The 21,952-nt window shown below is 44.8% G+C and overlaps 1 protein-coding gene across 1 annotated transcript; it reads left to right on the forward strand.

The window, feature by feature from the left end:
• The first annotated feature begins 3,510 nt into the window (after positions 1-3,510).
• Positions 3,511-4,951, forward strand: LOC120684911 (phospholipase A1-Ialpha2, chloroplastic-like). The gene has a single exon (XM_039966774.1). The coding sequence runs from the start codon at positions 3,511-3,513 to the stop codon at positions 4,894-4,896; it is 1,386 nt and encodes a 461-aa protein (XP_039822708.1). The 3' UTR covers positions 4,897-4,951.
• Positions 4,952-21,952: the final 17,001 nt, after the last annotated feature.

A 21,952-nucleotide genomic window follows, 5' to 3' on the forward strand; every position in this document is an offset into this window, starting at 1 on the left:
ACTAAAAACCTTAACCTCAAGCTCCAACTAATTTGCACAAAACGTAAATTATATCATGCTATCTAGATGTGCAACTACGGTTCATCTAGTGTGAAAACCCTCATCCCAAAAAAGTTATGCAACCTATAGCTAATCCTATCAAGAAACAACTCTAGAAAAGTAGAGGCACACAAGTTGCAATATGAAATGCGGAAGCTTAAAGGAGGGATGAGAGGAAGCAAACTCTTTGACACGAGGATTTATCCCGTGGTTCGGTTAGCCACAAAGGCACACCTACATCCACGTTGTTGATGCACTCACAAAGAGTATTACTTCTCTCGGCCACCAAGTCTCTTCCGTGAACACAATCACGGTCACTTTGGCTCCGGGTTCAACTAAGGAGCTTCACCAAGAAGGGTGGGGGTCTCCACGTCCCCCGCACAAAGGTGTCGTCGCCGCTCCACACCAAGCCGGAGGGTCGATGACGTTGCCGGCGAGCCACCAAGACTCCAAGGATGGACGGCACACCGAGTACAAGCTTGAGCATCTCTCAAGTACAGCACACAAGGCACACAACCTTGCTCTCACACTCAAACTTGAGCTATCCTAGCACTCTCACTTACAAGGATGTGCTAAACCTAAGGATTTAATCACTAAGCACTTGGGATGGCTTGGAGGTGTTCTTCAATGTGTCTAGGGTCTCTCTGAACTCCAGCAACACCAAAATGGCCGGGGAGAGGCGCTTATATAGGCTACCAACTCAGATTAGCCATTGAGTAACCGTTATGCCTTTTTATGCGTAGGTGTCGGATAATCCAACGGTGCTCTGACCAAGGGCGTCGGACCATCCGACCCCACTGGGATCTCCACGGTAGCCGTTAAGTTTCAAACCAATTGCTGACGTCATTTGTCTGACCAATTAGTCTGACGTTGTTTGCATAAGCCGTCGGATCATCCGGTCCTGTTGACGGAATTTGAATTCCAACAAACGGCTCTAGTCATTGCTACTGCTGATTAGAACAATGGTCCAAGTATAGAGCGTCGGATCATCCGATCCTGAAGCAGAAAATCCAACTCGAGAAAACATCCTCTCTGGAAAATAATCCGAACCTTAGTCCGACGGTCCATGTGCATGCGTCGGATCATCCGACCCTGAAGGAAATTTGAACCCTGGGAAACCAAGCTCTCTGAAGAATAACTCGAGGCATAGTCCGACCTTGCTTTCTTCGCGTCGGATGATCCGGCTGCATTGGCCGGATAGTCCGACCATGGTGGTGTCGGATTATCCGAGCTTACTCTATTTTTCTTGTTTCCTTGTTGCACTTGTCCAACTTGTCGCAGCGGTCATTTGGATGTCTCGTGATGTCTCTGCTTTTTCACTGCGACTTGATATCTCGACGGTGGTTTGGACGCCTCGTCGGTGAATTTGACATCTTCGACGATGCATTGGACGTCTCGACGGTGCATTGGACGTCTCGACGGTGCATTAGACGTCTCGGATATGATTTGGACTCTATCCAAGGGACCTAAAGAAATCCTACAAATATGATCTCGCAAACTCGTTAGTCTCATTGATTGCGTTGTCACTAGATCACCAAAATCACTCGAAATGCCTAAATGGGGCCATGTTCGTTACACCGGAACTTGTTCCATAATCTAAAAACTACGCTTAGAATTTTGTGATTTAGTTTTTAGTTATTCTATTTGCAGAATGAAGCCATCAAACTTATTTTTATACAGTATGCTAAACTATTTGTTTTGAAAGGCTAGATGGGTCAGTTATCTTGTAAGGATGGACTCAAGTATGTCCTCTGTCGAGACATAACACTAATTCAAACAATAGAAAACAAGTGTAAAGTTTGGAAAGCTGCATGCACCTTGTCAACAGCAAAACTATAAATTATGTATAATCTTGATTGGAAGCTACAAATTTTAAAAGTCATACCGCAAAATTACAGATTTGACATATGTATCATGTCACTATAAGTCAGAAATTAGTAAAGATGCGATAGTGCAAGTTAGAACACAAAACAGAGCTAGCTAGTAGTAATTCAAATTATCCACAGGCCCATGATTGCACATAAAGCATATGCGTCATCCTGCTCTTAGGGCATATATAACTGTTAGGTAGCAATCATATATAGTTATTTCCATGTTACAAAAAAAAATAACAATATATATAATAGCTCAGACAAATCCTTTGTTTATCAAATTTATTACATAAAACTCTATACTAATTAAAGATTTTATATAGCGTGTACACTCACTTAGTCCTCAAAGGGCATTTAACGTTTGCCTATGTCAACCATTATACTTTGAACAACATTACTTAAAAAATAATGATATTTACTTACGTTTCAATTTAATGAGCATAATTAGATTTGTTATCAAATATTTTTTATTTTTTCAATGTAGTAGATTGCGATACTCTTTTTTTTTAACCTGATAAAATTTCCAAAAAAACAGTTTGACTTGGAAAAAATTTAGTATTAGCAACTCTAGTAGACTCTCTAAATAACCTCCTATCTCAGATTTACAGGGCTAACAAAAAATGCACTTCAGCAAACCATCTACTGGCCCTCTATTTTGAAGTGGCCTGCAAATCCCCTTACTCACCTTCCATTTCTACATGCTCTCTATTACAAGTTAGGAACTGTTTGGCATGGCTCCAACTCTAGAAAATCCGTGGAGTTCTTGGCCAGCTAGGGGTGGGAATGGTTACCCGAAACCCGATGGGTTTTTCGGTCAACTTTTAGACCCATGGATTTATTAATTGGCACAAAGTTGTAAATAAATTCTTGGAACTAGAGTAGTAAATAAATTAAGGGTCTTTTACTGAGTCATTATAACTTTTGTTTCAGATTTAAAATAAAAATAAATATATTTTAATATGTTTTATAAACTTCATCTCCAGTATGGATCTTACAGCTAGAATCATGCCAAATATGATAGCTATTGCTGGAGTTGGAGTAAATTTGAGGCAACCTTCAATTCGAATTTGGAGGGTCTACTTTAGAAGCTATGCTAAGTTGGTCTTACATTTTAAAATATTTGGAGTAGAGTTAAATGATGGTTAGTATGCCGTCGATAAGACATCATAAATTGTTTTGCCGATAGTATCTTGTGTCGAAACCGTCCAGAGGCGCGGCTTTGCTACCTGTTATCATCACATTGAATCAGCAACAAAACAGAAGTGCTTACATAGCATAGCAATATAGCATCTGTTAGACGGCACATTTTATTGACTTTGCGGACGCCCTTAGTGGGTTCCGGATTCCACCGGGTTAGACCCGCTACCGACCACTTTTTGCGACATAGTATAAAACTGAAAAAATCCACACCTGTTTTCTTCGTCCCAGTCAAATCCGCGCTCCAACACACATGCAGAACCGCCACCGCCCTCGCCGATCGAGCTCCGCACGACGTGGCGGCCACCAGAAACCAACCGCGTCGCCGTGCCTATATATCCAGCAACCGCCACTGTGCTAATCGATCACTATTCTCCAACTCCTCCCCCCTCCCCCGGCCCTGATGGCCGCCGCCGCGAAGCTCGCCGTCGTGGCGCCGGGCGCGCCGACCACGACGGCACGCCACCGAGCCTGCGCGCCCCTCGCGGTGTCGTCCGCCACTCCCGTGACCTTCAGCCTCAGCAGCGTGACGAACAAGCAGGAGGCCATCACTTCAGCGGCGACGGCGGTGGTGAAGAAGGAGGCCGTGGCGCCGCCCACTACAGGCGGCCGCGCCGAGGCGGCGCTAACCACGCCGCCGCCGGCGTGCACGTGGCAAGAGGTTCATGGCGCCAACGACTGGCGCGGCCTGGTGGAGCCGCTCCACCCGCTGCTCCGCGCCGAGATCGTCCGGTACGGGGAGCTCGTGGCGGCGTGCTACCGGGCGTTCGACCTGGACCCGCGCTCCAAGCGGTACCTCAACTGCAAGCACGGCAAGAGGCAGATGTTCCGGGCCGTCGGCATGGACGGCGCCGGGTACGCGGTGACCAAGTACATCTACGCGGCGCCCGACGTGGCGCTGCCGATGGGCGCCGGCCGGTCGCGCAGCAAGAGCCGGTGGATGGGGTACGTCGCCGTAGCCTCGGACGGGGAGGCAGCGCGCCTTGGCCGGCGAGACATCCTCGTCTCCTTCCGCGGGACGGTGACCGGCTCGGAGTGGCTGGCCAACTTCATGAGCGCGCTCGCGCCGGCGCGCTTCGACCCCGCAGACCCCCGCCCGGACGTGAGGGTCGAGTCGGGGTTCCTCTCCCTCTACACCTCCGACGATTTCTCCGGCAAGTTCACCACCGGCAGCTGCCGCAACCAGCTACTTTCCGAGATCTCCCACCTCGTCGCCAAGCACAAGAACGAGGGCATAAGCATCACCCTCGCTGGCCACAGCATGGGGAGCTCCCTCGCCCTCCTCCTGGGCTACGACCTCGCCGAGCTCGGCCTAAACTCCTACCCCAATGGCGGCACAATCCCAATCACCGTCTACTCCTTCGCCGGCCCGCGCGTCGGCAACCTCGAGTTCAAGAACCGATGCGACCAACTCGGCGTCAAGGTCCTAAGAGTGGCGAATGTGAACGACCCGGTGACCAAGATGCCCGGCGTTCTCTTCAACGAGAGCGCTAGGGTTCTAGCAGGGCGGTACGAGCTGCCGTGGAGCAAGGCCTGCTACGCCCATGTCGGCGTAGAGGTTGCCCTCGACTTCTTCGAGGCTGGCGACATCGCCTGCGTACACGACCTGCAGGCCTACATTGATCAGCTTCTCAAGTGCACCAACGACAGCCCCGTTGCTTCTGATTCGACAATAATGAAAGAAGAGGAAGAAGGTATGCGGCGTAGGGTTGCGTCGATGTTCGAGTCGTGGAGATGGCAAATGGTGGCAGTACGCGCTGGTGAGTTGATGCAAGTGCTTGGGATCTGACAAATATCTGATGCAGGCAGTCCCGATGTGTTTCTTCTATCGTGATAACACGGCTGCCTTTTGGCCGCCCGCTCCTTTCCTATCCTAGATGCATATGAAAACTGGGTAGATCTCGACTGTGAAGTTCAAGAGCTAAGGGACCCCTCTTCTAGCGAATTTGCCAAAATTCCAACTGTTCATCAGGCGCTTTCACCAGAGTCGTTTCACCCTTCTATTATATGTAACCTTCTTGTACATGAACTTTCGATGAATGAAAATCTATGATATATATCTCATGTATAATTATATTGGAAGTCTGTGAATCAGTTAATTCTAGCTAGCTAGTAAGAGTAACTGATGGAGATTCATCAACGGAACTTTTAATTTCATAGAAAATATGGTTATTAAAGAGTAAATACTTGAGCTAGTCTGACGAAACATTCAACAATGATTTAGTTGGCACAGGTTGATCATATGTCCGTTCCTTGAATGCCTCGAGAAACTTAATTTTAGTGATGTAACAGCAGCTATTTCTGCATAGTTTGTCTTAGAAGATCAGTAATTTTAAGGCTCTTCCCAAATGTTATATATGGTCAATTCATATAACTCTAGAAAGGGAAGTCATTATGGATTGTATATATATTTACTCCATACACTAAATTAAGTGGATCTGCATATATGTTGCTCCTGAAAATCGACCTTCCAATGCAATATGCTTGTTTTATCGAATTATTTTATAAGAAATCTATTCTACTATCTGTTTGTACCCGTGGTCAATGAAATCTGACCTTAAACCAACATGTACACATAAATATACTATTATAAACAAAAAATAGAACTTAAAAGGCACATGACATAAAGAGAGCATTAGTTAAAACTAGTTGACAAGAAAATTCATATGAAACTATATATAATTTGTAAATTGTCCATTTGGAAAAAATCACATGAATTTTACCAGCTGCAGAGTAATGAAAATAACTGTTAGCATCTACGTATCTTATTTCTCATGTATGTGAATTTTTTACTTTAAATAATGATATTAGGCAGTATTGCCCAATTCTTAGAACAAATCAAAAGGCCATAGTGTATCTGTGTAAAAATGGAAATAATCTTAGCTCAAAATACTGAATGTTTTAAAAAACATATAATTAATCATTGCTAATGAGTTGTTTGTTATTTTTAACATGCACAATATATGAAAGAAATAAACGTTCTGATGATTGCACTAACTATTTTTTGTACACTGATATTGAATAATTATATATAGTATACATAGAATTGTCTCGAGCATTTTACAAATTCATAATCATACAATTCGCAGGTTTATAAATCACTACTAGAAAAAGAGTCATTCGTCCACCTCCGGTTAGTACCAGTCGCTTTAAACCCGGTACTAATGTCAATAATGTCAATTTAGTACTGGTTCTATAGCACAGTGTCTCCCGGAGCCATTTAATACCGGTTTTCAACATCACCCGGTACTAAATGCCACCATTTAGTGCCGGTTGGTGTTATGACCCGGTACTAAATGGCTTCCGGGGGGCCCTAGCCATTTAGTACCGGGCTATTAATGGGTGGTGTTATGGCCCGGTACTAAATGGTCATGTCCCGGTACTAAATGGTCCGTCTCAATTACTTTAAAAGGATAGCATCTTCTATGTACCCAAATGTGCTATGTGGGTGGAATGGTAGAGGACACTATGCGTGAGGCCATAAGTTCAAACCCTACGGTGTGCGCATTTATTCAGATGCATTTTTTTTCCAAGTGGCTATTTAGTACCGGCCCGGCTGTGGCAGCCGGTACTAAAAGCCCTGGCCGCCCGGTACAAATGTCGTTTTTTCTAGCTGTGAATAAAATAATATAATACTGTGAAAATTATCCTTTGTCAGTGTTGTGCTTTTTGAACAATTTGCAATGTTTACAACGTCACATTATGGAGAATATGGACTCGCCTCTTTCTTTTAGGTATGTACTCACATCTCAAACACTTAGCAATTGTTGGTCTCAATAAAAGAAAAGACTGAGCAATTGTTCATACACAGGCAACAAAGATAGAGTTAATTTTCATGACCCACCTCACTTGGAGGCAGCCAAAATATAAATTTAGTCGATGGGTCCATAACTAAGGACCTTACTTTGGCACGAATCTAACCATCTCATTCGACTTTAGAGAAAGATTCAATTCATCATTGAGGAGATGTGACCGTGTGGAAAGCTCAGATGTTTGAATCAGAAAACCGATGCCAGAAACTTGTCAAGGCTTATGTAGGACCAGAACCATTGTTCTCTCTGAAAGAAAAAGCAACAACCATTCGCAGGAGCCAGCAGCTAACTGACACGTAATGCTCTGTCGGACTGCAAACGTAGCTACTACTGTTGCAAGTGAGGTGTTTGGTTTTGCACCACGAAATGGAGATACGAGATGACAGATCAATTTCGACATTGATCACTGGCGGTATGAAAACGAAAAGAACACTCGTTAAATTGCCCCTCACGTGATATAGTATTTAGTTGCATGGGACGAGAATTAGCGAACTGGTCATACTCATACCCAGTTTAGTTGGTTAGATTCCGTGTGCAACGAGAAGGTGGGAAATATGTCTTCGCAGAAAGCAGGATTAATTGGGTGTACATGAAACAACTTTCCTTTGGTCGACACAGATGGTATGTACAACTTTATTACCTTCCTATGGAATGAATACAAATTTTGTATTTACACATATGATTCGGATCGGTCTCGAACATTGCAGCATATATATGTAGTTTCCGCAATGCAACCGTATGTTTAAGTGATTAAGACCTTGTAGCCCCCACGACACTCACACCCAACTAATACGGCCACCAATGATGACAATGAACATACGAATGAAGAAAGGATGTCATGAGTTATTAGTTCCCATGGCAACTTGTCCATGTGTTCACACAATTAAAAGTCCATCTCTTCACAGCGTAAGACCACTGTACAGGCGGTGTTACACCATGTTACGCTATGCTCTGCTTTCGTGATTCACGAAACTGTGTTATTATGGAAAAAAAGTGTGCTATTATATTAGTCGTTAATTTCTCGGCCGGCTGGGGTCAGCTGGGTTGCACTAACTTGCATGTACGTACGCTTCTTTTCTCTACATGACGCTTGACGCTATGAACACGTTTCACAAGGGATGGATCAAAGTTGTCCACGTAGGGAAAGATATTTCCATCACTGCTACAAAAGAATTTTTTAGGGGCGGTAAAAACTTATTTTTTAGGGATGGGTGCGGCACCCGCCTCTAGTTTTCGCAGCTAAAAATCGAATTGTAGGGACGGGTAACGTGCTCGTTGCTACAAATGTATTTTTAGGGGTGAGTCATGACGTTACCCGCCCCTACAAATCGATCTGTAGTGGCGGGTGCCTATCCCGACAAATCAATTTGTAGGGGTAGGTGACGCGATGATCCGCCCCTACAAGTCAATCTTCAGATAATGAAAAAAAATTAGAAAAACCTTGAATATAGAAAAATAAAAAAGGAAAATATCCCAGCCAAGCGATAAGTTAGACCCCGATTTTAGCTGGGAGGAGCAGCCATCACCACAAACCCATCTACTACCAAGGTACAATTTTTTTGATGAAATATGCACACTTGAGTAAATAGGGGTTCGAACCGCTTACCATAAGCCCCGCGCATATTCTACAGTCCACCACACTACACAGTCACTTGTGATAAGAGACATGATATTCTTTTATATTAACATTGAAATCGATTTGTAGGGTCGTGTGACGCCATCACCTGCCCCTAAAAATATTTTTCATTTTATTCCAAAATTTCATCTATTAAATATAGTAGAACGAATAAAAAAGTGAATCTCTACGCTATGGTTATTGTGAACAATAGATATAGAAGAAATATGGTAAATATATTTCAATGTATATAAAGGTTAAGATTGTGTAAACTTAAAAATATAACTTGAGTTGTATGAGATACCATACAATCATTGCAATATGTAGGGCAAATCTAGTAAATGATCTTGTGATCCTAAATGTACTTAAACAAATAATGTATAAAGTACAAAATCTGGATCTTACAACTAAAACTTTGATATGAAATTACTCTATATCTGAGGTTGTTTGAAAACATGTCAAAACTTGTACATTCTGAAGCTAGAGAAACTATAACAATTTTTTGGACTACTAAATGACCTCAAATGAAAAGTTATTTACTACAAAATTTTAGATCTCGTCAAACACTACAATTGTGGCATTAAGCTTATCTTCATCCCACATCATATGAAAAAGCTATGAATTTTTTTATGTCAGACCATTTGTAGGGGCGGGTCGTGCCATTACCAGTCCCTAAAAGGGCATTTTTAGGGGTGGGTGATGCCACCACCTGCCCCTACAAATACATTTTTAGAGGCGTGTGATGTCATCACCTGCCCCTAAAAATAGTGACCATTTCCAGGGGCAGGCGATGGCTGTCAGAGCCGGGGCAGCGGGACTGCTTATAGGCATAGAATGCTCTAGAGTAAGGGATAGCTCATGGATGTACCTTACCTCTTTTGTAACTACCCGGATAGGCGTAGAACTAGCTGCAGTACAAAGAAAACTATCCGATCGTGCTGTAGTAGGACTCCAACTGTACTCGGCAAGGACTTTCCATGTAAACCTATTCCCCCGGATATATAAGGGCGGGCAGGTACCCCCTCAAAACACATCAACACCTAAGGCAATACAAACAACCACACAAGACGTTGGGTATTACGCAACTCGCGGTCCGAACCTGTCTAAATCTTTGTGTTCCTTGCACCATCGAGTTGCAGAGCAGTCGATCCCCACCTACAAACCTTACTGCAAAGGGTATCCCTGAGCAGGCTTGGCGGTAAACACCGACAGCTGGAGCGCCAGGTAGGGGACTCGGCGAGTTCATCGGCGAGTTCGATGGCCACCTTCGCTTTCAGCGCCATGGTGCCTCCTCAAGGTGCCATCTTCGTCTTCGGCTCGTGGGTCTGCATCACCAATGGTTCGGGCGGCTTTGACAGCCACCTAACCAACTCTCCCACACTGAAGATCACCATGTCGGAAGACTCCAACAAACTCGCCGGATCAGACGATCACGGCATCATGTTGCTTCCCGACCTCGCCAAGGAGATCGAGGCGAAATTCGAAGACAACTCGAGTTCCACTCGGACTCAGATCAATCTCAAACCGAAACCTACTCGGGTTGGGACTCCTCTTGCTCAACCCGTCTTCGGTTTGCGCAATTCATCATCTGCTTACAAACATATGATCAGATCCATCTATGAAAATAGCTTGGATCATCTCCTCTGCGTCGAAAACCACTCAGTCACCGCTAGCCTGGGGCACCCGTTTTCGAAGTATACCTAGATCCAGTCGAGTCATCTCAAGACAGCCTGGATTTCATCACCAATGCGTTGGCAAAAATCCAATTTGAGTCATGCCAAAGTCATACTCTTACAGAACAACTCGATAACCTCCGGGAAGTTGCCAGCATTGAAGATCATCCATTTCAATACGGTACTCCCCTCGTAACCAAGAGGGAAACTGGGTCCGGAGAAACTGTCCTAGCTGATTACGACTCAGACTTGGAAAGCTTCTCCCCTGAACGTTTGGTTCCAGTGATCATCCAGCAACCTGAAGCTAGTCAGCATGATCCAAATGAAGCCTTGGATCAGATTTCAGCAGACAATCTGACCCAAGATGCTCCACAAGATGAAGAGGAAGCTACTTGCACAGCTTGCAGGGCAAGAAATCAACGTAAAGGGGAGCGCAGGGTTCAAGCGGCCGAACTAGCTCGCCTTCCCCCGCGCAACCTCAATAACGAATTCAACAACGTTGCGGATCCAATTTTTGGAACCCCAATCGCCGCGATGACAGAAGCAACCCTGCGACTCATGCAGATGCCTCAAAACCCGGAGATGGAGCGTGTCATACACCTTGCCAAGAATGTTGTTGAACAACTCGAGAGACAAACCCGTTGTCCTCGCTCCATGGCACCCGGTCGAGGGCCACCGCAATAGTCATACCTCAAGCAAGTCGTACTCCTAGAGGCCATCATCGTCAACAATAGTTGGAGCAGCAAAACCAAAGAAACCAGGAGGATCAGGAAGTTGCAAGCATTCATCGACCCAGGGGTGGCCAACCATCGGCAAACCAAGCCCCTGGGCCTCAGCCAAATCGCAACAACAACAACCGCGGGCACAATAGGGAAAAGGTAGCCGATTCCATAATGGACGCGCGGGACATCATCAACGCAAGACGCAGATCGCAGTTTGCAGACAACTCCGATCGCTTCCAAGCCCTCAGCAGAGTCTTCGACAACATCGAGTACCCGAAGGATTTCAAGCCTACGAACATCCAAAAGTACAACGGTAAGCAAGACCCTGCTCAATGGTTACGTTTATACTCGACCGTTGTTAGTGTTGCAGGGGGAGACACCAACACCAAGGTCATCTACTTCCCGATGGCCCTGGAGCCCTCACCCCTCACGTGGCTCGAAAGCCTATCGCGCGAGTCCATACACTTTGTGGGATGACCTTAAGAAGGCCTTCATTGACAACTTCCAAGGGTTGCTAAATCGTGTAGCTACTCGACACGCCCTGTCCATGTGCAAGCAGGAGCAAGGCGAATCGATCAGATCCTACGTCAAGCACTTCTTCGACACAAGAGCCACCATCCCCAACGTCGCCGCCGATGACGTCATCGACTACTTCCAGAGCGGCATCACCATCTAATCTCTGTACTGTGACTTCGGTTGTAATCGCCCTAAAATGGTAGTGGAGCTACGAGACATGATACAACGTTGGGCGGACGAAGAAGAGTAAGAACGCAGTCGCTTCCCACGCCGCAACAACGACAACAATTGGAAGTGCCACAACGACCGTGGAGGACCCAGTAACCAGCGGGATCCTGCGCGTAAGCGCAAGCCTGACGACATTGTAGGCACTATGGATCACACCCCGCGTGGTAAGAAGGGCGACAGACCGCAGGACCAGTTCGACAAGATTCTACACAACAAGAAATGTCCAATCCACCCCAAGAGCAACCACTCGATGTGGGAGTGCACGATCCTACGCAAATCCTTCCAGTCGGCACCTGCAGATGCTCCTAAGAATAAACAGAATAAAGATGATGAAGACGACAAGAAAGACCCCGATGGTTTCCAACAGCAAAAAAACGTCGTCAATGTCATATTTGGAGGAGATCCCAGCTTCTCCAAGCAAGCCCAGAAGCTCCTACTCAGACAGATCCTCTCCGTCGAGCCAGCAATTCAGAAGCCACTGAAATACAGCAAGGTCCCCATTACCTTCTCCAGGGAAGATCAATGGACCAGCTTCTCCGAACCTAAAAAGTTCCCGCTAGTACTCGACCTAGTCGACCAAGGCTCCAAGCTCACTCGAGTACTCATCGACGGCGGAAACGGGCTCAACTTGATCATCGCAAGCACATTGGCAAAGATGGGCCTCAATTATATGAGTCTACTCACTCCCAGCAAGGCTCCATTCTACGGCATCGTCCTAGGAAACTCCTCCACACCAATTGGCTCGGTTACTCTTCTGGTCACATTTGGCACAGAACAAAACTTCCGGATAGAGTATATCAAATTCAAAGTAGCCGACTTTGAATCTTCTTACCACACTATCCTGGGAAGACCAGCGTTAGCCAAGTTCATGGCAGTACCACACTACGTGTACCTGCTCCTCAAGATGCCAGGCAAATACAGGAGTACTTTCCTTACAAGGAGACCTCCTCAAGTCCTTCGAGTGCGACAAAGAAGCAATAGATCATGCTGCCACAATCCGGGTTCCTAGCTCTGTCAGCGAAATACTTGCTGCCGCTAAGGAACTCTCGCTCAAAGAGTCAATGCCCTCCAAGAAGCCAAGCTAGTCATCGGTCAAGCCAACTGGGGACGTAGGCACCAAAACTATCCAGCTACAAGAGGGAGACGACTCCAAAACTGCTATCATCGGAGCAGGTCTGGGTGACAAATAGGAAATCGAGCTCGTCAACTTCCTTAGGGCCAACCGAGACGTATTCGCGTGGAAACCAGCGGATATGCCAGGGGTGCCCAAGGAGTTGATCGAGCATGCCTTGAAAGTCGACCCTAAAGCCACACCCAAAAAGCAACGGTTGCGGCGTTTTTCACCGGACAAGCGAAAAGCCATCAAGAAAGAGCTGGTGAAACTACTCGCAGCAGGGTTTATCAAGGAAGTCTACCATCCCGAGAGGTTGGCTAACCCTGTACTCGTCCAGAAGAAGAACAACAACGAGTGGAGGATGTGCGTCGATTACACCATCTAAACAAGCATTGCCCAAAGGATCCTTTCAGGCTACCATGTATTGATCAAGTAATCGACTCTATAGCAGGATGTGTCCTGTTGTCCTTCCTCGACTGCTACTCAGGATATCATCAGATCGCCTTGAAAGAAGAAGACCAAATTAAGACGGCCTTCATCACCCCTTACGGGGCATACGCCTACAAGACCATGTCTTTTGGGTTGAAGAACGCCGGTGCTACCTACTAGCGTGCGATACAGTTGTGCTTTGCCGACCAGCTACATCGCAATGTTGAAGCCTATGTCGACGATGTTGTCGTCAAAACCAAGACCCAGGATCAATTCATTACTGACCTAGAAGAGACCTTCAACAGCCTCCGAAAATTTCGCTGGAAACTCAACCCAACCAAGTGCGTCTTTGGCGTACCCTTTGGAAAATTACTTGGATTCATCGTCAGCAACCGAGGAATCGAGGCCAATCCAGAGAAGATCAACACCATCATGGCCATGGACGCTCCTGCTACTATCAAGGACGTGCAGAAGCTTACAGGCTTCATGGCAGCTCTGAACTGATTCTTGTCCAGGCTTGGCAAACGGGGCTTACCCTTCTTCAAGCTTCTAAAGCGACAAGAGAGATTCGAGTGGACTATAGAAGCCACAGAAGCACTCGAGAACCTCAAGCATCATCTCCAGTCACCGCCAACTCTAACAGCTCCACTACCTGGCGAGGAACTGCTCCTCTACATCGCTGCGACTACTCATGTAGCTAGTACGGCGATAGTAGTCGAACGCCCGAAGGAAGGCAACGGCTATGGTGTTCAGAGACCAGTCTACCTCATCAGTGAAGTGCTATCTGAATCAAAGGTTAGATATCCATCAATTCAGAAACTTCTGTATGGAATTCTAATCACCTCCAGGAAGCTTCGACATTACTTCGACGAGTACAAGATCTTAGTAGTAACTGACTTCCCATTGGGGGATATACTCCACAATCGGGATGCCACTGGACGAGTCTCAAAGTGGGCAGTTGAACTGGGAGCCTTGGAAATCAACTTCATGCCAAGAACAGCAATCAAGTCAAAGGCACTAGTCGACTTCTTAGCTGAATGGCGGGAAAATCAAATTCCAGCGCCTCATAATGTTCCTGAGCATTGGGTAATGTACTTTGATGGCTCACTCAAGCTTGACGGAGGCAGAGCGGGAGTTCTGTTCATCTCCCCCAAGGGAGAGCAATTGAAATATGTGTTCCAAATCTTGTTCAAGGTCTTCAACAATGAAGCTGAATATGAGGCACTGCTACACGGCCTTCGACTAGCAGTATCTCTCGGCATCAAGCGACTACTTGTTTACGGCGATTCTCTACTCGTCGTCCAGCAAGTCAATAAAGAATGGGACATCAACAAGGATACAATGGACGCATACATTGAAGAAATCAGAAAGCTCGAAAACAAGTTCTCAGGATTGGAAATCCACCACGTAGACCGCGACAACAACGTGGGAGCCGATGTCCTTTCCAAACTTGGATCTACTCGAGCAGCTGTTCCACCTGGAGTTTTTGTCCATGAACTTCATCATCCGTCAGTCAAGGTGCAAAGCCAACAAGCCACTGACATGGAGGCCCCGGCCATAATCAGAGAAGTACTGATGATCGAAGAAGATTGGCGGATCCAGTTTATTAACTTCATCAAGGAGTTCAAGCTTCCACCACATGTTGATCCTAAAAGTGCTGAAGCTGCCCGCATTATAAGGCGTAGCAAGGGTTTTGTCCTCGTTGGCGACAACCTATACAAGCGCTCTATTTCTGGCATCCTCGTGAAGTGTGTTACCCTTGAAGAAGGCAAAGACATCCTCAGAGAGATACACGAAGCAGTTTGCGGTAACCATGCCGCATCAAGGACACTAGTCGGCAAGGCTTACAGGTCAGGTTTTTTCTGGCCAACAGCTGTTTCAGACGCAGAAGACCTCGTCAGACGATGCCCTGGCTGCCAATTCTTTGGCAAAAAGACTCACGTCCTAGCACACAACCTGATAACAATCCCTCCATCATGGTTGTTCGCCCATTGGAGTTTGGACATGATCGGACCATTAACTGTAGCTCTAGGAGGATTTAATCATGTGCTGGTAGCAATCGATAAGTTCACCAAGTGGATCGAGTACAAGGCCATTGTCAAGATCTCATCCGATAGGGCAGTGGATTTCATCTCTGACATTATTCACCGGTTCGGATTTCCCCATACCATCATTACGGATCTTGGCTCTAACTTCACGTCACAATCTTTTTGGGATTTCTATGACAACTCTTGCATTGAGGTCAAATATGCTTCAATAGCTCACCCTCGAGTAAATGGTCAAATAGAGCACATCAATGGCTTAGTACTCGACGGCCTGAAGAAAAGGCTCTACGACGCCAACACCAAGAAAGGTGGCAAGTGGATTCAAGAATTACCCCAAGTGGTCTGGGGGCTGCGAACGCAGCCCAGCAAAGCAACTGGACAATCTCCTTTCTTCCTTACCTATGGTTCAGAGGCTATACTACCCGCAGATATCATGTGGAAGTCTCCAAAAGTAGAAGCCTATCAAGAAGGAGAAGTAGACGAAGCTCGACAACTTGAGTTAGATTTAGTCGAAGAAGCCAGAATCAATGCTTTAACACAATCGGCTAGATATCTTCAAGGAGTCAGATGCTATCATGATCGCAATGTCCAGCAAAGATCTTTCAATGTTGGAGATCTAGTTCTACAAAGGATTCAAGATGAGACGGGATTGCACAAGCTGAATTCCAGATGGGAGGGTCCTTTCATCGTAACTAAGGTTACAAGACCCGGATCATACAGAATCATTGATGCAGATGGCAATGAGGTACCCAATTCCTGGAATATTGAGCACTTGCGCAAATTCTATCCTTTATCCAAACAACATGACGATGTTAGTTGATGTCTTTAATAAAGCAAGGGTTTTCCACCAGTATATCAGCTACATTAAAGGCAGTTTTCAATCTGACAGTGTCACCTATTCAGGATAGCTTACACAATTTTCTATCAGGATAACTACACAAGCCACATCCTTGTCCTCGATATGAGGACAAAACCTACTCGCATAGCTCGAGAAGGTATATGGATACCTTTATTAGTTGTCCATCTTGAGTAACTCGACGGAGTTCATCCTAATAGGTTAACTATAAGGAACTCCAGCCTTGTCTTAAGGCGAAACTACTCGCATGCTCGAGTACATTATGGATACTACTACATTTTATCCATCTTGAGTAACCCGATGGGGTTCATCCTAACCGGTCAATCTTAGTAGTTACTCCAGTCTACAAGTTAGACACCCTATTCACAAGTTTGAATAGGTATTGGATATTTTTAAGATGGTTTCATCTTGGATAACTCGACGGGATTCATCCTAATAGATCTATTTTACAAGTTACTCCAGTCCTTGGTCAAGACACCCTACTCGCTTACTCGAGTAGTTTATGGATATCTTTACAGTTTTTTCTATTTGGGAAGTCCGACGGGATTCATTCTAACTAATCAACTACAAAGATTACTCCATATGAGCATTCTACTCAATTGATCGAGTAGTTTGTACTTATCCTACGGTATCAGATTATGCTTCTGAAGAAACACCAACAGGATAAAAGCTATATAAAACATCAAAATCATACTGAAGATTACAAGAATTGTTACAATCAGTTTACTCTGCTAAGTTCCTCAGAATTTCCTCAGCAATCACTTCTGATTCTTCACAATAGTCCTGGAATTTCTTATCAGAACAATCAGGAGCTATTCCTTTAGCTATGGGAGCTAAATTAAACTGAGGCAAGTATGATTTGACAACTCCAATCGTGTGGGTCAGATAATTCTTGGAGGTAGCCATCATAACATCAAAGATCTTCTTGGGAGCCTCTTCTAAACGCTCTACCAAGGACTTGCTATTCAACGACCCCTCTTCAGAATCAACCATGTCCACAATGACCTAAGCTGCTGCTACCAGTCAAATATGGTCACCTGGAGAACATGACGCAAGGATATTTCAGTGATTATTATTGGCAAAGCAATATCAAGACAAAAGATCAAATACTTACAAGCCTAAGTAATCTGCAACTGTTCTTGAAGCTTTGACTTCTCTTCTTGGAGCTTTGATTTCTCTTCCTCGAGGCTCTTGATCTGCTGCTTCATGTCACAAACTTCTAGATGATGCTTTCGGTTTGCTTCATACAGCTTGTTTCGAGCAGCAAGGGATTCATCTAGTCATTTGGCAATCAGGGCATTCAGCTGCTCCAAGGTTTTACGGTTGTCAACAGTCTTATATAAAGCATGAGACTTCAAGAAAGACCAATTGGCAACATCTTGTATCATACAAGGCAAGATTGGTTAGATGTCACTAAACTACTCGACGCATGCAAGTAGCAGCAGAGGAAGGCTCACCTTGGTATATTTGAAACACCATTGCATGGAATCTGCGAGCTTCTTCATATTCTCCACAGACAATAATGGATCATCAAAGTGCTCCTTACCCAACTCTTCCTGGGTAGATTTTGGCATCGAATGAAAAGGCACTAGTCGAACAGTTGGATTCTTCGATCCTTTAGCTCTGTCACCTCCACATCCACCAGCACTAGAAGTACCTTCACCAGCTGCAGAAGGAGTGGACGCGGGTACCTCAAGATTCGGCTCCTTTGATGTCCCAAAAATATCCACACTAGGGGAGAGAATAGTCAAGTTCTAGATCAACCCAATTATTGGAGACTCAGGGGTGGATCGAGTACTTGTTTCTGGGCTATTCTCTATCCAGTTACGGAAGTCTTGGATTTGGTCTTTCTCTTGTGCTGGAGGATATTGGATCCTAGCCAAGCAAGATTTTAAATAAGAAAGCTGAGGCAAATAGGATACAATTAAAGAATATCAGATTCTTACTGGCTAGCATCAAGACGAGGTATCTTCCTCTGTAGCAATGATCCAGCAGTGGCCTTCCGTTTCTTGCTATCATCAGAAGCAACATCTACTGAAGTTGGAGGCATACAATGCCATGTCTTATAATTTTTCTACAAAAGAAGCAAGGGTCCATCAGAAGATAAAAACTTTAATTACAAGTACTCGGCGGTGTTTTTCAACACTTACCCATGCATTTTCGGGAGGATTCTTGTCCCAGAAGAGTATTGGAAGCTTCAAAGATTTGTCAAAATTATCGAGTACTTTACAACATCTTCTGATTACATCAGAATGAGCCATTGATTCTGGTGACATTTTGGTAGTATCTTCTATCCCTTCATATCTAAAGGATGGATGTTGTTGATGCTGAAGAGGCTGGATACGACAGCTCACAAAGGAGAAAACCACATGATCTCTGGTAACTCCCTTATTTTCACCTGTGCAATGACTCTAAGGAGGCACTGGACTTGTTGGCCACCAGGTCCTATACTTCTCCAGTTTTCTTGGACTTGGGGGGCACCAGGAACTCTTTCTGGGAGAGGAGATTCAAAGTTCCCAACATGAAACTAGAATTTCTTCCACTCGAGTCCTTTACCCGCTGGATCATACGTTAAGTACTTGTCCCGAGTTTCTGGGCGGAGTGTTAGTTCACATCCGCCGACGATGGCAGGTTTGCTAGCATTTGGGACGGGGACAAGGATGAAGAAATGTTGAAAAAGGTGAAAGTGGGGAAGAATGCCAAGGAATGCTTCGCAGAAATGTGTAAAAATAGAAAGATGCAAGATGGATTGAGGAGTCAGATGATGCAATTGGATTCCCCAGAATTGCAGAAGAGCATATAAAAATTCCGACATGGGAAGTGCAAGGCCACATTCCATGAAATCACGGAAAACAACGGTTTCAAGGGTACCTTCCATAGGATAATCTTCTCCTTCACCTGCACGCCATTGGATCACGCCCTGAGTTTGGAGGAGACCCAAATTCTCTAGTTCTTGCACCGCTAATTCAGACATTTTGCTTTTGCGCCAGTCCGTTGAAAGATTGGCTACTGCTTCGTCTTCAACTTTGGATTTGTCCTTCTTGGGAACCATCTCAACGTCACGAGTTTAAGCTCGGGGGCTACGAGAGGGGCTATGGATGACACTGGGAGTGGGCAAGTATGGATCTGAATTTGACGGCGGCTAGGAGTTTAAAGGGTAAAACCCTCACAAGTTACCAGACGGATTTGTATGGTCTCTGGTGGCAATTTTGTGAATATTTGGGAGATCAATGGATTCTTCCCTTTTCAGGGAAGCTTACATTACTTATTTTTCCATGAGTTTTCTTTGATTCTTAAATCTAAATGGAGAGATTTAAATTCAAGACTCGGGGGCTACGGGATATGTGGATCAGAGATTTATTTTTCAAATTTCTTGGAAAATAATGAAGCAAAAGACTGAAGTGACCCTCAGCCTGATTCTGCGATTCAACCTAAGGCTCGGGGGCTACTCCATATGGAGCGCGAGTACTTCGCGCACCATATATAATCAAGATTTCAGGGCTTGAGCACCTCATAGCCTCGGAGCAACCAGGAGTACTTGGAGGACTACTCGACGTATCCAAGCGAAGGCCCAGAAGACGTTCTAACTACTTGAAGTACTCGAAGATGACCAGCCAAGTACTCGATGCCTGCAGGACTCGGCTACGAAGAGCTCGGAGGCTTGTCAGACCCAGGGCAGTGGGACTGCTTATAGGCATAGAATGTTCTAGAGTAAGGTATAGCTCATGAATGTACCTTACCTCTTTTGTAACTACACGGATAGGCGTAGAACTAGCTGCAGTACAAAAGAAACTACCCGATCGTGCTGTAGTAGGACTCCAACTGTACTCGGCTAGAACTTTTCATGTAAACATGTTCCCCCGGATATATAAGGGCGGGCAGGTACCCCCTCGAAACACATCAACACCTAAGGCAATACAAACAACCACACAGGACGTAGGGTATTACGCAACTCGCGGCCCAAACCTGTCTAAATCTTTATGTTCCTTGCACCATCGAGTTCCAGAGCAGTCGATCCCCACCTACAAGCCTTACTGCTAAGGGTAACCCTGAGCAGGCTTGGCGGTAAACACCGACAATGGCATCACCCTCCTCTAAAATCAATTTTCAGGGGCGGGTGATGGCATCGTCCACACCTAAAAACATGGTGGCCATTTTCAGGGATGGGTGACACCATCACCCGCCCCTAGAAATGCATTACATTTTGAGCTGTCTCTGGAAAAAAATGGGGTGTTCCTACAATTATTTTTGTAGTAGTGCGTGTAGTCTACTAGTACAATAATTATTTTTTTTAACTCAGTACAAACATAGACACTCACATGCACATACTTATCTCTATGAATACACGCATGCAACACTAATCCTATGAGTGCCTCCGAAAGACTGAGCTGAGATTGACAAAAGCACCACAAATATCTCGCTGTTAATTGGCACATCGCCTACCACTTAAAGAATAATGCTAGTTAAATCCAAGAATAAATTCAAAAAAATATGAGTACTGGCGCGAAGACGGGACCTGGAACCCAATTGGGTAGGTTGCACCATAAGAAATCTTACCAGCTGAGCTCTGCTCAGTCCGCTGCTTTGATGGAACATAAATTAAGCTATCTAGCTTTGATAAACAAAACATTTTTGTTTAAATCACTTCATGGTGCTGGGGGTGTTTTTTTATTTACCTTAGCTAGTATTTTGTCAATATGCGCTTTAAACGCACATAAAAGTATACAAAAGGTGATCATGATCAAATGTTTTGTTGCCTGTACACACCAATGCAAGATGCGACGTCTGGACAATTTTGACTATGGTTATTTGAAGCAATTTTCATAGAGGTTGCATGAATATAGGAATAGCTAAGTCTACTTTACCCCCAACCTATTGAGGTTGGTTTAGTTAAATCCCTCAACTATAAAAAATGTAAACCGTTTAAATTTTCATAGAGGTTGCATAATTTTATTTTATATTTTGTCAGCCCAGTTTTCCATAGAAATGAATTTTATACACACACACACACACACCCACCCCTAACAAACTCAATCAGGTATACAATATGCACCTAAAAGGTTTCAATCAAACTAAAAATATAGGAGTATAAATACACTAAGTCTTTTAATATGGCCCCGTGGTAGTACAGTAATCATGAAAAGGTACAAGTTGTACGTCGAGCTAGAATTTTGAGTCTGTGATTTATGCTAGCTCTATTAATTTTGTTTCCATAGTCTGCAATGGCTTGTGAATTTTTTCATTCTTGCACGCGATTGTTCTTGTTTCTATCGAGGATAAAGCAAAGCGAGCAAGAGCACTCGCAACCATGCTCAACCATGTCGACAAATTCAAGCGTGGGTCACTATATCCCCTGTTTACCATGCAAAGCTATGTCGTGGCTTTACATAAACCATTTGAGGCATCAAACTAAGCATAAGCTCAACTAATTCGGTAGCTAGGGTCGTCATCGTATTAGGTGTAGTACACATGAGATGTATAGCTCTCTCAAGCTTTAAAAATCCCCCCTAGCTACATGCATTATTTAATACAATAATGGTTGAGATGTTGGGGCCGAACCCGACTTGACAGTAACAGGTCGGCTAAAATATTTGTCACACATGACATGACACTTTCAATAGTGTTATCTTCTCACTGTTGCTTTGGAACTAGCTTAATTCCCTTCACTGTCTAGCTCTTTTCAGCGGTGTTTTCTTCACACTGTTGCTTTTGAACTAGATGCCATCACCTTTCGCCCTTTCCATTTCTCACTTTATGGATGTTGTGAGCTTTGGTTGGATATATACATCAGCCCCGTCTGAGTTATCCGACGTCATGACATGCATGCATGTCATG

This window comes from Panicum virgatum, chromosome 8N (assembly GCF_016808335.1).
Source record: "Panicum virgatum strain AP13 chromosome 8N, P.virgatum_v5, whole genome shotgun sequence".
Lineage (NCBI taxonomy): Eukaryota > Viridiplantae > Streptophyta > Magnoliopsida > Poales > Poaceae > Panicum > Panicum virgatum.